Raw genomic sequence first — 17,265 nt, 5'->3', positions numbered from 1 at the left:
CAAATAAAAAAAAAATCTTTTTAAAAATTCGTAGCCTTCAGGATCCCTTCCATTTTGCTGCTGTGACATGATGATAAGTCATATGTATCAAAGAAGTATAATTAGTTTTGCTGAACTTTTCACCCACTTTGTGCAAATGCCCATACTGCTTCTATGACAGCATGACATTTTAGGTACCTGAAGAGGTGGTAGAGATGGATAACTTCTACATCTCTCAATCCTAGACTCACTCAGCTCACCTGTCAAATCAAGGCACCAGCTTCAGTTTTTCTCCCAGTCCTCCCTACAACTCCAAAGCCTTTAAAGTGAGGGTCCCGTGGGTGCTCTCATCTGCTCTATGAAAACTAAGTTGTTCCTTTTCCTGATGATTCCCTTTATTAAAATAAGCAGTCTTTCAATTACTAAATGAGTGATGATTAGATTACTGACAGCTTTGCTTTTAGAAGTGTTTGTTTAACCTCAATTCCTCAAGGACCAGGCACTTTATTTCTTTCCTCTCCCACTAATATTAGCACTGGAATTTACACACAGTGGGTGATCAGGTGATGTGATAATGAAAATGCTGATAATGTTAAAAATAATTCGATCCTGGTGGGTTCTGAGCAATTTTGTCAGACTCCTGCTTTGAGAGGAGGCTGGTTTGGGAGCGGCTTGTTGTTCTCTTGCACCATCTAGTGGCTGGACGGTCACCCTTGTCCTCTGAACTTGCAGTTCCAAACTGCAAAGATTATAAAGTTTATAAATCGGGAGATAGATAGTTTTCTTCTTGTTGTAGCAGTAAAAAGGGATTTATAGAGTGTTTCAACAGATAAAATGTAATAAATGTTAATAAAAACTTAAGTATAACAAAATGGCAGACTCTAATACTTGAACTGTGCAGATTAAATGCATGCAGTTTAATCCCTTTAATATGTTTAAATGTTAACTTGAGCACTGAAGAACAAGAATATAAACTAGCCTGCAGTATTTGAAAGAAAGATTAGCCTTCTCAGGTGTCCTTTGCATAGTGTTAAAGAGCTTAAATAAATGCAGTCATAGCAGATGAAAAGAAAAGGAAATGCTGATAAAAAGTGAGTTTGTAGAATGTCTCAGTTCTATATTTAACTACTTGTCTTCAATTAGGTTAGTCCTTATTCTCTTTATTATTTATAATGCAATACAATGTTTAATGAGTGTTGAATGATGCTTACTTTTAATGTCCCATAATCAGAAACTTCTTTCAAATGGGATAATAGTGGGTTTAATTGTGTGGGTCTAAAGTAAAAATAAATTTCCCTAATGAATGGAACTATTTCTGAAGTGTGACTTATTTCCCATTAAAGTGTTTTTCACTGAATAACCATCATGAGAAAAGTATTTCTGAGATTTTAACAGTATTCTGGTTTTCTTTTTGATTTTGACAATGAAACGCCAATGCTCTGATGAAATACTCGCACTTTTCTGACAACAGAGATTTAATTTAAGTATAACTTTTACTTGGTAGACTTGTGAGCCAGCTTAGAAATCTTCAATTTGCTTTCCAGGGTGGAAAAATCCCTATACGATGGACAGCCCCAGAAGCTATCGCCTACAGAAAATTCTCCTCAGCAAGTGACGCGTGGAGCTATGGCATTGTCATGTGGGAGGTGATGTCCTACGGAGAGAGACCATACTGGGAAATGTCCAACCAAGATGTAAGTGCTGTGATAGCTACAGTTGCCTTTGGGGATGTAAACACAGGAGCTCTGAGGGGAACCAGGCCTGTTGTCTCCGCTCAGACCAACCTTATTTTTCTGAAAGTTGTTTACTGTCACTGGGTACCTCTGAGAAGCTGAAGAATTCTTCGCCCTAAGCTGTGTTTGGTATCTTAGGGGCCTGCTGAGGGGTTGGTGAGGTAAGTGTCAGATCTACCTCCTATACTGGAGACTTCCACACTTGTTCTAATGTAGCATGATTGCTTTGGCAATAGCCTCGGTGTACGAGCGAAATCTAAGAGTGATGTTTATCGTGTCTTCCTTTGTGCATTTCAAGGCACCATGGTAAAGAACAAATTACTTGGGACTAATTATTGATTGGCGAAAAAAATGAATGCTTTCAGGCAGTATATTTCCAATATATGTCAACCAGAATACACCTTTGGAGATATATAGCCCTTTATGTAATGTTCTAAATTTGTATTTGTATTTCACCTATAAACATCACTTCAATGGCTGGTAATATTATAGAACAGTAAGTCCGATGTGTAACTGCCATGATGTTTTCACAGTGATAGAAGCAGCAGTCAAAAGACGTGTGTACCCTGACAATGCAAATATGCACTGTTTTCCTTCATCATCTCAGAATTCAAACTTGCTCTACTCACTTGCCTTCCTCAAGGCATTTGGTGGTTTTGAAGACAAAGACAGTGGGAACTTACAAGTGACAATGTTCTGAATGTACATATGCACATACATTAGGTGTCTACAAATAATCCCTGAACACACACAGTGTACACCTGTTGCCACATCTCATTCCTTCTTCTCAGCTAATCCCTTCAGAAACTCCACAAACTTCAATTTACTGTGCCATCTTAACCTCAGATTGTCTGAGCAGTTTAGGAACTTTCTCAGAGAGAAAGCGTATACATTCCCAAGACTGAAGTTTAGCTGGCTAGCCGAAGTTTTTGTTTCTGCCTACCATATGGCATTACTTTAGAAACTCATTCCGTTTAATCCCACATCTATTGACAGTGTTGGAAATGCTTAATCCAGAAACCTACACAGCATCAGGTTTGAGGTCATGCGTGCTGTCCAGTCATTGATTTCCAAAGCATCCTATGAAAAGACAAAATCGGTGTGGTCTTGTAGAATTTGGCCATAAGTTAAGAAATGTACCTTTCTAGCCACCTTTGAGCCACTGTCAATTTGGGAGCCAGGGCATTTACCTGAAGACACATATGCTGCATGGAATTCTAGTGGAAGGGTTTAATGCTAGTCCCTGACCTTGTTTGGGCCTTGTTTGGAACAGTTCCTCACCACTTTCCCAGCTTGTTCTAAAATTGAATTCCATAAGCAGAAATTTCATTCCCAAAAGGAATCCATGTTTCTCTTTTCTGCTTTTTAATAATATCTGCCCCCTTTCCCCGTTTTGACTAAAATTTGCAGCTTAAGTCAGTCTCCCAAATAAAAAAAATCCCTTCCCACAGTGCAAGTTCTTTCTTGTTGCGCAGCAATACTGAGTTCAAGTGCCTTCCACAACTGATACCGTACTCTGTCTTAACAAGTTCCTTGACACACTTAAATTTTTAAATTTTCTAAGTTCTAAATTAAAAAAAAGTGAAATACCTATGTGAGTAAAAAATGCCAGAGTTTTCACAGATGATGTATGTTAATATTCACATTACATGTAAGTATTGTTACAAAAAATCCCTTTAAAAATATACACCACATGCACTTCAGATGCTAGAAATATAGGAGGGAACAAATGTTATACTCTCAGAGCACTGGGAAGATATGGTCATGCAATCCATTTGTTTATGGTCACAAGACTGAGACATCTCTATGCTTCATGACATGATTTCCCTAGAATTATAGAAGAAGTGTTTGTCAGTGCTCTTAGAAGAGAATTCTAACGAACTTCTAAATTCAACTTCCCTCTGGGCAAGGACAAGATGAATTAATTGTGTCTGCCTTAGTAGTTTGATAGTCTTGCCCTCATGGAGCTAACTTCTTAAGGGGAGGGAAACTGACCATAAATTAAATAAGTAAGTGAAATGTTGATATGGTAATCAAAGTTATAGGGGAGAAGCACTACAGGAGGATAAAGAGTGTTGGATGTTTGATTTACATACACACACACACATATGCACACACACACATACATTATGTGTGTGCATATTGCAAAATATATTCATAAAAGCCATCATTTCATGGTCATAAAAGTCATAATAAGTCATTCCTATTAGAAACCCTTATATAGTTATTCTTATAATAGGATTTGGCAAGTAACTCTTTAGGTTTTCCTGCTACCTAGATTATCTTAGCATCTGAAGTACATTGTACCCCACCAATTTATTAACTATGACAGTGGTTATGCAGACTGTACTTCAACTCTGAAAATCACTTGGCCTTTCAAATTTCTTGACTGAAAAATATAATAAAGGGACTGAGTTAGATCATTTTAATGCTCCTTTTAATAGTACCATGCTATGAATCTATAATGTCCGAAAAAAATAGTAATACACTTTTCTCAGCAAGTGAATGATTCATGTTGTTCCTTTTGGAAGTTTCAGACTTTGCTGAGTCTCTGTGGAGGTGCAGGAGTGAGATAAAACTTCCACTATGCAGAGAAGCTGCAAGTGAAGGCACCAGACAACAAGAGCACTTTTAGGAGAGCAGCTTCTGCAGGAAAAAATCCAGTGGGGTCGTTCTCAGCCTAAACTGCTCTGTCAACTGTTCTGAATTGTTGCCTGCAGTGGTTCAAATGTTGTTGTCAGCCTCTCCTTCTTGGATCCCATTCTGGCCGTTAACTTGAGGATCTGTGTCCCAGATGACCATGTAGAGAATGGTTTTGTCTATTACACCTCATTTGGCCACAGAGACTGTATCTGGAGGCAGGAGAAGCTGCAGTCAGCCAGGCAGAGATTCCACCATGAAGCCCATTCCCACTCATTCAGGACTGCCAGTGTTCACAGCACAAGGGTGAACTCTTCATCCACTCTGAGCTTGCTAGGGTTCTTCCAGATCCAGGGCCCAAGCTGATGCATTTTCTTGGTCTTTGTGTGTTCAAGAAAGAATCTGAGAAAAGGAAGAACCCCAAAAAAATGATCTGCAGAGGAAAAAAGCCAAACTGCAAAGTCCTTTGATTCCCCCAAGACTAAATGAAAGCAGTAGAACTAAATGAAAGTAGTAGATCTTTTATGTGTCTCGGGATTTTTTTTCTTTTTCTTTTTTTTTTTTTTTTTTTTTTTTTTTTTTTTTGCTGTTGCAGTGAAGAGAGTTGAAATTCTGTTTAACTTAACATATTGGAAGTCAACCTTTCTATGACAGATCCTGTAGCCAGAATTTCTGTTTGGAAGCAGTAATAGCTGAATCAAAACTTTCTCAGCTGCTCTTTCCAACTACTGGCTCTTCTCCACTTGTATTATTCCTGCGTTTCTCATTCATTTGATTAAAGCATAGTCTTACTTATTACCTATCTCCCACCAAGATGCAGTTTAAATAAGGAAAATAATGTGATTGCAAAAATTCTACTATATTCTGTTTGGATATTTTATACATATTTTACTACATTTTGGTGTGTTTAATAAAGCTAAGAACAAGATCAAATGAATGCTACCAGGCTTTATGATTTTTACAGGAGTTTAGGAAATTCCAGATAATTTTGATGAAATAGTGCCTACATTCTGTAGACTATGGTTAATATTTTGTTACAGTGAACAATTCTGAGTATGCTTTAAAATCTGCTTTAGTGAATAATATAATGAATTTCCCAAAGGTCACTGCTATTGTGCCAGAAGAAAAGGAACTGAAAAAAAAGTGCACTGCAAGAAACTAGTACATAAAGAACAATAAAAATTGACATCCAGCGAGCCCCTCCACAGCTATTCATCAGCCTTGTCACAGTCATTGGACCAAGTGTGCATGTGAGGGAATGATAAAGAATTTGGAACACTAAGTCCTCTTTGCTGATACACTATTTTTCTAGATTTATTTTTATTTGTAAGATATTTGCAGATAAACATGAAGAGACAGAGACCTTCTATCCACTAGTTCACTCCCCAAATGGTCACAAGGTCCATTTGGGCCAGTCCAAAGTAAGGAATGTGGAATTTCATTCAGATTTCCCCCAAGGGCGCAGGGGCCAAGTAGTTGAGACATCCTCCACTGCTTTCCATGGCACATTAGCAGGGCATTGAATGGAAACTAGAGCAGCTGGAAAATTAGCCAGGGGCTCACATGGAATACATACACTACAGTCAGAGGGGTAATCTACAATGCCATGGCACCAGCCCCGGTCAATATCCTATTTAGATGAAAAGATGAAATTCTGTCATTTGCAAGCCTTAATGCCAGCTTCCCCAACCCCATTCCCACTTATCGAGGAGAAATGCTTGCCTTCTCTAAGATCTATATCTTTTTAGATTGTGCATTTTAACACAAAAAACATGAGTTAAATATATATGTATATACAACAAACTATTATTTATGATTCTTTTTTCTTTTAAAATTATTTTGCAAGATAGTTTTGTATGTATAAAGATTCCTCCTTCAACCTTCCCTATTCTCCCCACCCCACCATTTTCCCTCATATTATTATAGTAGCATAGTCCTTCAGGAAAAGTCACATATCCAACATTCTGCTATTTAAGTGTATGATGATATTGATAATATAGGCAATGGTAGAAAATCTAGTGTCATTTTGATGAAGTATATTTCAATATGTCAGTGGGAATCCTCCTTTTATTCATGAGTAGAGATGCATACTGCAACATATTTTCACTTCCTGATATGGCAATCTCCATTATACAGTTCTTCTATGAGAATATATGTACATATGTATTTACATATACATCTATTTGCTTTGTATCTTGCATGAACATTGAGTTATATCTGAGAAAATATATATGATATTTATCCTTTTGGAAATGGCTTATTTCACTGAGCATGCTGGTCTCCAGTTGGGACCATTTTGTTGCAAATGGTAGAATTTCATTATTTTTAATGGCTGAGTATTATTCCATGGAGTAGATGTACCACTGTTTCTTTATCCATTCCTCTTTCAATGGGCATCTGGGTTGTTTTCATGTCTTCCCTATTGTGGATTGTGCTGTTACAAATATAGGGTTGTAGGTTGCTTTTCATATGCAGAATTCACTTCCTTCAGAAATATTCCCACAAGTGGGATAACTGGGTCATATAGTAGATCCATTTTCATTTGTCTCAGCAATCTCTGTGACTTCAGTAATTGCTATGCTAACCCACACTTCTACCATCAGTGGAGTAAGGTGCCTTTCTCCCACATCCACACCAGCAGATATGATAAGTAGATTTCCAAATTTAGACCAATCTCACTGCAGTTAGGTAGAACCTCAGTGTGCTTTTTATTTGTATTTCCCTAATAGCTAGAGAGCCTGAGCATGTTTGGTGTGTCGAATACCTATTTGAATTTGTTCTTTTGAGGAATGCCTGCTCATTTCCTTCACCTGTTTCTTCACAGGGTTGTTTGTTTTGCTGTGACTGTGTTTCTGAAACCCTGGATTTTTGTAAAACCCAGGTATTAGTCCCTTATCTGTTACATAGTGTGCCAAGATTTTTTCCCAATCTGTTGGTTCCTTCTTGACTTTGTTGATCACTTTCCTTGCTGTACAGAAACTTCTTGGTTTGATGTGGTCATATTTGTTTAATTTGGTTTGAATGCCTGTGCTTTTGGTGACTTTTCTAAAATGTCTTTACCAATGCCTATATTCATTGATTTTTTTACCCTACTACCTTCCCAACTTTCTTATGCATTCCAAAAGTCCTTATTGAGTCTTTTGGCTCTCCTTTTTACAGAATTATGGCATCTTTCAACAGGGATAATTTTAATTCTTCATTTCTGATTTGAATTTCTTTCATTATTTTTGCTTGTTTGATAGCTATATCAAGGACTTACAATACTGTGGTGAATGGCACTGGTGAAAGTGGACATCCTTCTCCAGTTCCAGATCTTAGTGGAAAGGTGTTCAGTCTTTTTCTGTTTTGTATGATGCTGGCATTGACTTTTTTAATATATTGTTTTGATTGTGTTGTAGAATGTTCCTTGTATGCCTGTCTTGCTTAGGTGTTTTAACATGAACTGATGTTAGATTTTATCAATGCTTTCTCTGCATCTATTGAGATGATCATATTGTTTTTATACATCAATTTGTTGATACCACATTCATTGATTTGTGCATGTCAAACAACCTGCTATGAGTGAATGATCTGTGTGAAGTATTGGATTATACTGTCCAGTGTTTTGGTGAAGACTTTTGCATCTATGTCCATCAGGGATATTTTTCTGTAGTCTCTTTGTTGTGTCTGTCTGGCTTTGGTATTAACGTGATGCTGACTTCAAAGAAAGAGTTCAGAAAGATTTCCTTCTTTTCTGTTGTTTTGAATCATTTGTGGAGGATTTGGATAAGTTACTCTTCAACCATTTAGAGGAACTCAGCAGTGAAGCTATCTAGTCCTGGACTTTCTTTGTTGGGAGGGATTTAATCACTAATTCAATCTCCATCCTGGTTATAAGTCTATTTATATTTTTAATGACCTCATGATTCAATTTTGGTAAATTGTATGTGTCCATAAATGTATCTCTTCCTCCTAAGTCTTTAATTCTTTATGTGGCAGTTCCTTAATGCCTTCCTCAGTTAATTCTGGGGTTGAAACAGTCTTGCTCCTTTGAAGAAGAGGTGTGCTCATCATGCCTGTGCCTTTTCTTTTGCCCTTAGCATTGCAACTCTGATCAGTGGATTCTTCTTGGGGCTGGTCTTTAGACTGTGTTGTCCATGAGTCTAGAGACTGACATTACTGATTCCATTCATTGCCCAGTTCTGTGCATTACTCATGCCATCCCCTCTAGCAAATTTTAGTCCTGGGATCTAGGCTACACTTCTGCCACAGCCTCCACAGGCAGGGCTCGTGGGTTACCACTCTTTTCCACTGTAACCCTATGTTGTGACTATACTATTGTCTGCTCAGCCTTTCTCACACTTTCAATTCCAGCAATACCTAGGATTAGGGAGACACAAGCTATGACTTTAAACTAGATCATTGGGCTGTCAGGAGCATCCATGCAGGAGCTGGAAGCTTCTGGCAGTTAAGTCTGGGAGCAACCTGGGCCTAATTTCATTGGAGCCCATGGAATGCCAAGTTGGTATTTTTTTTCTGCAGTGTGACCAGTGCAGTGCATTGTGCCAGAAGTGAGTTTTACCCTGGCTTACCACATACACAACTCACATTTATTCCTCAATCCACCCACCCCTGCCACAAAGTAGCTTTGCCACATAAGTCAAAATGGTGTCTCTTGTAATTGAACATACAATAGAAAAAGAGAGGGAGAAATTAAAAATGAGAGAGGGAGGGAAAGAAGAAGGGAGGAAAAATCAATTTTCCATCCACTGGTTCACTCCCAAATACAACTAGAACTGGGAAAAGCCAAATCAGAAGTCTAAAACTCCATCTGGGTCTGCAGCACAGATAGCAGAGACCCATGTACTTCAGCCATTACCTGTATTTTCTCTTTCCTTAACAGAAACCTAATTCAAAAGCAAAATATGGACTTGGACGAAATCACTCCAGTTTGGGATTGACACAACCCAAAGAGTACCTTAACCAGTGTAACAAATGTCTGTCCCTGTTCAAATTTTTTTGATTACAAATGAAAGAAATCCAACCTAAACTAACTTGAGCAAAAATACATAGTTTAGGGCCTGGCACAGTGGTGAAGTAAGTTAAGCCTCTGTGTTGTAGACTAAACCTCTGCCTGTAGGCTCCAGCATCCCATATGGACACTGGTTCATTTGTCGCTGTTCCCCATCTGATCCAGCTCCCTGTTTGTGACCTTGGAGAACAGAAGAGGATGGCTAAAGTCCTTGGCCCCCTACATCCACATGGGAGACCTGGAGGAGACTCCTGGCTCCTACATTTGGATTGACTCACCTGACCATTGCAGCCAGTTGGGACGTGAACCAGTAGTTGTAAGGTCTCTCTCTCTCCTTTTTCTCCTCTATGTAACTCTGCATTTTAAGGAAAAATAAATCTAAAAAAAAGTTTAGCATGCAGGATGCTTTCATAGATTTGTTGACCTCTTTCTCTCCTATTCACATTTTGGGATAGATACACTTTTTTGTAGAATTTTTAGTGGGATCCCCAACTTCTACACATTAGCTTCCAGTAGCACTCTCCCAGTTGTGACAACTAAAAATGTCTCCAGATGTTGCTCAGTTGAAAACAAGAACAAAATCACCCTCAATAAAAAAATACTACTTTATAACTACAAATATCTAGGTTCAAATCCCAGCTCCACAAGTCACTAACCACATTAGTTTCTGGGGTTCGACTTCAGAGGTGAACCTTTGGCCTAGCAATTAAGGAAATAGTTGCAACACACCCATTTCCCACATCAGGGTATCTGATATCACTTTGCTGCTTTGACTCCAGGTTCCTGCTCATGCAGACCCTGGGATGCAGTGGTGATGGACCAAACATTTGTGTTCCTGCAACCCACAAGGGAGACCTAAATTTCATTTCCAGCTGCTGACTTTAGTGCCAGTCTGACTGTTGAAATCATTTAGAGTCAGTCAGTGGATTAGAACCTTTTATCTGTCTGCTATTCTACCTCAGAAATTTTTTAAAAATATTTAAATAGATAAATAAAGCTCAATTGCATTATTTAAAAGATTTCAAGACAGTATATGTAAAGTTCCTGATACTTAAAAGATGTTTCACCAATGATGGTAACAAGACCTTGCATTTGGGCTTATTATGAGCAAAGTATTTTAGACTGCTAACTCGTTGATCTTCAAAATAATTCTTTGAGGTAGATACTAGTATTATTCTCATGTCTAAATAATAGAGCTGGGATTTAGAATGTATCACTAACATATTCAAGGTTACAAAGCTGGTGAATGCCAAAAACACAATTCAAGCTTCTGGCTACTTCCAAGTGTATGCTTTTACCACTAGACTCTATGGTAAAAGGCTAATTTCCAAATCAATCTCTATGCCACAAAAATCTACTTAATGAGATCCAAGAGAAATGTGTTCATTGCTTCCAGTTAGCAGCATGTAGATTGACTCATAGTTGTTTAGAAATGGAAATATTTTTGTAGTATTTTGTGATATAAAATGTGCAATATTATTGCACTCTTTAAAATATTTAATTGATTTCTAACAATTGAGATGCATATCCATTACTGGAAGCATTTTATGGATGCAATTGTAGGTGTACAGTTCCTTGCTATTTTCTAGCATATGAAGAAGGGATTTTCTTTTCCTTTTTTTATAAGGTGTTTCAGGGAAATGTTTTGTGTTATTTTTATCTAGGTTCAAAATAATTGTTATTTACTACATAATGGGAACATATTGTAATGCCAGAGCCGCAGATGTCCAAGGATGACACCAAGGACACTGCAGCTCTTCCCTCCAGCACTTACAGCATATAATGTGCCTCGCAGAAGAAAGTGGAAACAAAAGACGAACAGCAGGCAACGTTAAATAACCAAATCCCCACAGAGCGAACATGTAGGGAAGAAACCAGCAGCACTTACACAAGAAGTAACTTAGCTCAAGCTAATGATCTGAATGCAAGACTGGAGTCTTGGGGTTTGTTTTGCCTTTTTTCCCTCTGACCTAATAATTTTAAAAATAAATCATCTAGGAGCAGTTTGAAACCCAAATGCCTTCTGGATATGCCATCATTTAGGCACGTACTCCTAAGCTGGTTCAGTTTCCAAAGGAGCGCCTCAATCAGGAAGTATGTTAGATGTGGCTCATTGCAAAACAGAGTGCTGCTTCAGTGTTTCTGTTTTCAGGGATGCTTTTCCTCCTTGTACTCCAAAACCTTTTATATAATAATGAATTTTGCTTTTTCTAAAGCTTGCTTGCAATGGAGAGGGTAGGGCTAGGGTTTAACTTTCTAGGGTTTTATTTTTATAGGTGATGTGGTTGGTAAACACCCTTTGACCTCAACTGAACGGATTTCATATTCTTTTCTAAATTTAAAAAGAATGAAAAATAACCTTTTTACCCTATTTTTGTTTGTCCTCATAATTCTGTAACCTCTCTCAGTTACGGGTTAGTGCTTTAGCCCAAGAACAGTGGATATGTAGAATGCACTTGCCTAGAAATACATTGTAATTTTATGACTCAGAGAGTCCAGTCATTTCCAATTTTTGTCTCTGATTAGATTTCCCAAACTCTCCTTGTGTAATGATCTGTATAAGATACAGTAAATTGCTAAAAGCCCATTCTTACTATTTCAGCCTTCCATATTACAGAAGAAATTTTTGCATTTATTTGAATGTGTGTTCTACCAAAGTAATCTTCAAAACAGCCTTCCTCTTCTCAATTTTTTGGTAATTATTACCATGAGTATGTATACAAAAGCAGCATTTTAATTAAATATATACTAATTACACTGGCATGATGTATACCTATTACCAAGGCAAGAGTAATAAAGAATATTACAAGGTAAGATCAATTACCACTGTAAGTAATTCAAAGAACAATATCCCAAGTACAAGAAGCCAATAGTCACTTAACCAAATGAATACAAAACTAGAATATGTGTCCATACCAGCAATGTTACATAAAAATTACTTAATTATACCTTCATGTTCTATTTAGAAGAAATATATTTATGATCCCTAGCATTTATGATTTTAATTTCTGATTTCTTTGGAGCACTTATAAAGATGGCATTTTAAATCTCCCTTTCCTTTGAATGCGTAAGCTATTTTTCTATAGCTTTTAGATACTGTTAGTGAACCTGGAATTGTATTATTTGTCTAATATCTTTCTAAAGTAAAAATGATGAATCTTTGAAGAACTATTTGGTGATTGTTTTTTATTCCCCAAGAGAATACTTGGAAAAATGTCCAGAGTTTTAAAAACGCTAGCTTCTTAAAAATAGAATGGTTTCAAGAAACAGATTTGGAATATATCTTTAGTTTCTAAAAAAAAAAGTGTAATTATTAAAGGAAACTGAGTGTGACAAATAATTATACTACCCAAATCATACTGTTTTCATTTACAGCATTGGAAGTTTATATGGTCCTATCTGGGATTTTTTTTTAAAGATTTATTTTTATTATTTTTTTATTGGAAAGGCAGATATACAGAGAGGAGAGACAGAGAGGAAGATCTTCCATCCGATGATTCACTCCCCAAGTGAGCGCAACAGCCAATGCTATGCCAATCCAAAGCCAGGAGCCTCTTCCGGGTCTCCCATGCGGGTGCAGGTTCCCAAAGCTTTGTGCCGTCCTTGACTGCTTTCCCAGGCCACAGGCAGGGAGCTGGAAGGGAAGCGGGGCTGCTGGGATAGAACCGGCGCCCATATGGGATCCCGGGGCGTGCAAGGCAAGGACCTTAACCACTTGCACCACCGCGCCGGGCCCTATCTGGGATTTTTAAGGGATGTTTATTGCTTTCATGAAAAGCAGAGTTACGGGCAAAGATTAAGAGAAGGAAAGAGAGAGAGAGAAAGAGATTTTTATCCATTTGCTCATTCCTTAAATAATTGCAGCAGCCAGGACTGGCACAAACAGAAGCCAGGAACCTGAAACTACATCCAGCACTACAATGAGGGAGGCAGAAGCCCAAGGGCTGGATTCATCATCTGCTGCTTCCAGAAATGCATTATCAGAGAGATGGATCTGAAGCAGAATAGCCAGGACTTGAACTGGCTTCCATATGGGATGCAGGCATCCCCAAGAGCAGCATCACCTGCTACACTGTGAGCCCGCTCCCTGTCGCCATCAACAGTGTTGTCTCCCACAGAGCTCTCTCCAAGGCCTGGGAGCTGGTGGGAAACAGTGCTTGAAGGGAGGCCAACATTTTTTTTTATGATTCATTATTGTCAATTTGAAATTTAGATGGAGGGGGAGAGGGAGAAAGAGAAACAAACACATAGTAAGCAAGAAAGAATCTGTCATCTGCTGGTTCACTTCCCAAATGGCCACAATGGCCAGAGCTGGTCCAAGCTGAGGCCAGGGGCCTGGAATTCCATCCAGGTCTCCCAGTAGGTGGCAGAAATCAGTAACTAAAAATAGAGCTTTTTGAGGTGAAAGACCCCAATCCTTAGTAAGAAGACACGACTCCTTAACCCAGAGCAATGACTCAGTAGCTGAATCCCCACCTTGAAAGATCCAGGAAGCCATGTGGACACCATTTCATGTCCCAGCTGTTCAACTTCCCATCTGGATCTCTGCTTGAGGCCTGAGAAAACAATAGAGGATGGCATAAGGCCTTGGGACCTTGCGCCCATGTGGGAGACTAGGACAAGCTCATGGCTCCTGGCTTCAGATCAGCTCAGCTCTGTTCATTGGGGGCACTTGAGGAGTGGACCAAAGGATGAAAAATCTTTCTCTCTCTCCATAAATATGATTTGGCTTTCCAATAAATATAAATAAATCTTTAAAAAGAAAAGAAGACACAGAGCTTTTCTCAATGACAGAACTTATCAGTGACAGCTTAGGATTTCTGTGCAATTGAGAGAACTCCATCACAATTATTTCTTTCCAATGACTTATAAAATGAACCATCATTGTATAAAAGAAGAGCTGTTAGTCATCTCAGTCCCAAGAAGTATGACTTTCAACTGCTAGGGACAAAGATTGATCCAAATAATAAATCATTTTGCCAACAAGCTTTAACCTAGAAAAGTCCTATAACTTCTGGTTCTCCATTTGTCCATGCTTTCAACAATATGAAAGGTGATGATCTACCAAGGAGTAAGCCCTCAACATTTTATACAGCCTCTTGACATTCTTTTGTGACTTCTCAAAAACAAGGGAGTGTCAGATGTCTTTGGTTTTCAATATTTTTTAATTTTTAAAAAGATTTATTTACTTTTATTGCAAACTCAGATATACAAAGAGGAGGAGAGACAGAGAGAAAGATCTTCCGTGTGCTGATTCCGTGATCTTCCCAAATGGCTGCAACAGCTGGTGCTGTGCCGATCCAAAGCCAGGAGCCAGGAGCTTCTTCCGGATCTCCTATGTGGGTGCAGGGTCCCAAGGCTTTGGGCCGTCCTTGACTGCTTTCCAGCCACAAGCAGGGTCCTGGATAGAAAGCAGGCCTGCTGGAATTAGAAACAGCACCCATATGGGATCATGGTGCATCCAAGGTGAGGACTTTAGCCACTAGGCCACCACACTAGGCCCTAATACTTTTTAATTTTTTAAAGATTTATTTTATTATTGGAAAGGCAGATATACAGACAGAAGAAGAGACAGAAATACTCCAACAAGCAGAGCCAGTAACGTGGACAGGGAGAGGGTCTGGGGATGAAGTACCAACAGGAGACCAGTGATGGCAGAAGTCTCTCCCAAGTATCCCTTTATTACTCCTTTTATACTGTTCCCCCCACATCCTTTATCCAAACAATAGGATGCCACTGAGTCCGATTAGTCCAGGTGTTTTTAACCCATTTCATGTTACTGCTCAGCTTAACGAGCACTAATTAACTCCTTAGCCCACAACAGAGAAATATCTTCCATCCACTGGTCCACTCCCCAAATGACCACAGTGGCTAGAGCTGAGCCAATTCAAAGCCAGGAGCCTAGAGCTTCTTCTGGGTGCAGGGTCCCTAGGCTTTGGGCCATCCTCTACTGCCTTCCCAGACCACAAGAAGGGCATTGGATGGGAAGTGGAGAAGCAGGGACTTCAACTGGTGCCCACATGGGATCCCAGAAGATCCAAGGTGAGGATTTAGCCACTAGGATATTGCACGAGTCCCTATTTGTTTATTTTTAATTGTTATTACTTCACATGATATGGTTTTATGGGTATAGGGATTACCACCTTTCCTCCCCCTTTCTCCCTTCCCATTTCCTCCTCCCGCCATATTTTCCCATATTATCACAGTGGTATAGTCCTTTATTAAGTTGCAAGTTTAGCATTCTACTATTTATCATGGCATTGTAGGTATAGCCAAGGGTAGAAAATCCAATACACTGTCAAGGTGTATTTAACTGATTCATTGAGAATCCTCCTAATCATGACTGGAGGTACATACTGTAACATATATTCACTTCTCAGTATGCCACTCTCCATTATGCAATTAATCTATGAGAATATATGTGTATGATTGTTACCTGTATATCTATTTGGTTTGTATTTTTTATGAAGGTTGTCTTGTTTCAGAGAGAACCTATGATGTTTGTCCTGTTAGGACGGACTTGTTTCAATGAGCATAATCGTCTCCAGTTGGAACTATTTTGTTGCAATATCATTAAGTAGATATACCATCATTTCTTTATCCATTCCTCTTTTGATAGGCATCTAGATTGTTTCCATGACTTTGCTACTGTGGATTATGCTGCTATAAATACAGGGCTGGAGGTTGCTTTCTCACATGTTGATTTCACTTCATTTGGATATTTTCCCAGAAATGTCAGGTTTTAAGAAAAGTATTTTAAAAAGAAATCTTAAACTAAATAACAAATAAGGTTTTGATAGTTTTCATTGTATATCTCAATAACACCCTATATCCCCTTTCCCATCAATTTTGTTCATCAGTACATGATTTCATTTGAGTCTTGATTTCTTTTAATTTAATCATAAATTCTTAATGTTGAAAATATGGAATGAAGACAGTATAAGTTTTTATTACTTTTCTCTCTCCCTCCCCCCGCTCTGTTTCTTTCTTTCTCTGTCCTTGCACCCCCACATAAACTCAAAATTTTTGTTTCACATCAGTAAAATACATTGTTAGTGTTTTCCATGTTATTATTAATCTCAATATTCTACTCTGTATAACTAATCATCGTCACAAAGCGCAAGGGCTTAGTGTGAATTTTGCTTTACCTTCCCCCTTACGTCTGAAATTGGAGTTTTTCCACAGGCCATGATAAATGTTTCCAGGCAGTATAATACTAATTTCACATTCCATTTACTTGTGTATATTTCTGACACTGCTAAATTTTTGAGAGCTTATTAAAAAAAAAGGAAAAAGAATTGCAATTCATTTTGCTTCTCTTTTGGAGATATTTATCAGTCTTATAAAATTGTGGTACCCCAAACAACCCAAACAGTTCTTGTTCATATCTCTTGTTCAGGATATATCAGCATCTTCATATTGACTATCTAATCTTTGTTTGCTTTATTTAATAAAAGATGCATTATACCATCTTTAATTCAGAAACCATCAACACAATTGGAAAACTCATCATATTTAGCAAGAGCAGAGCAGTCAGCTACGTGCCCTAGCTGAGCCTTATTTTGATTATGGGCTGTTAAAAATTACAGTGTCGATGACAATGAACGAGGGTGCTCTATTTTAAATAACCACCCAAATTTTCTATGGTAATTTCTGACACAATCGAGTTCCTCTTACCTCTACGTATAAATTCTTGTTGTATCCAATTCCATATTTTATCACTTTATTTTAATTTTCTTCCTACATTTTTCAACAAGGGTATAACCTTGTATAATTCTTCTCCCAAAGGATGACAGCCTACGAATATCATAAATCCAAGCTGTTACAAAATTCTCTCTAGTTAATTATCACCCCTTCATCTCCTAAAACAACAAACCTCAATTAGTCTGTTAGACAAGACAC

General features: G+C 38.2%; 1 protein-coding gene across 1 annotated transcript in view; it reads left to right on the top strand.

Moving 5' to 3' along the window:
• EPHA6 (EPH receptor A6) overlaps window positions 1-17,265 on the top strand; it is a 795,505-nt gene that overhangs the window by 756,248 nt on the left and 21,992 nt on the right. The window contains 1 exon segment of the mRNA XM_040980604.1: window positions 1,524-1,673. Coding sequence (XP_040836538.1) covers window positions 1,524-1,673 — 150 coding nt within the window.

The sequence above is a fragment of the Ochotona curzoniae genome, unplaced genomic scaffold (genome assembly GCF_017591425.1).
Source record: "Ochotona curzoniae isolate NIBS_2020 unplaced genomic scaffold, NIBS_Ocur_1.0 contig_3498, whole genome shotgun sequence".
Taxonomy (NCBI): Eukaryota; Metazoa; Chordata; class Mammalia; order Lagomorpha; family Ochotonidae; genus Ochotona; species Ochotona curzoniae.
Note: the sequence above shows the minus strand (reverse complement) of the source record. Positions and strands in the feature narration are given on the sequence as shown.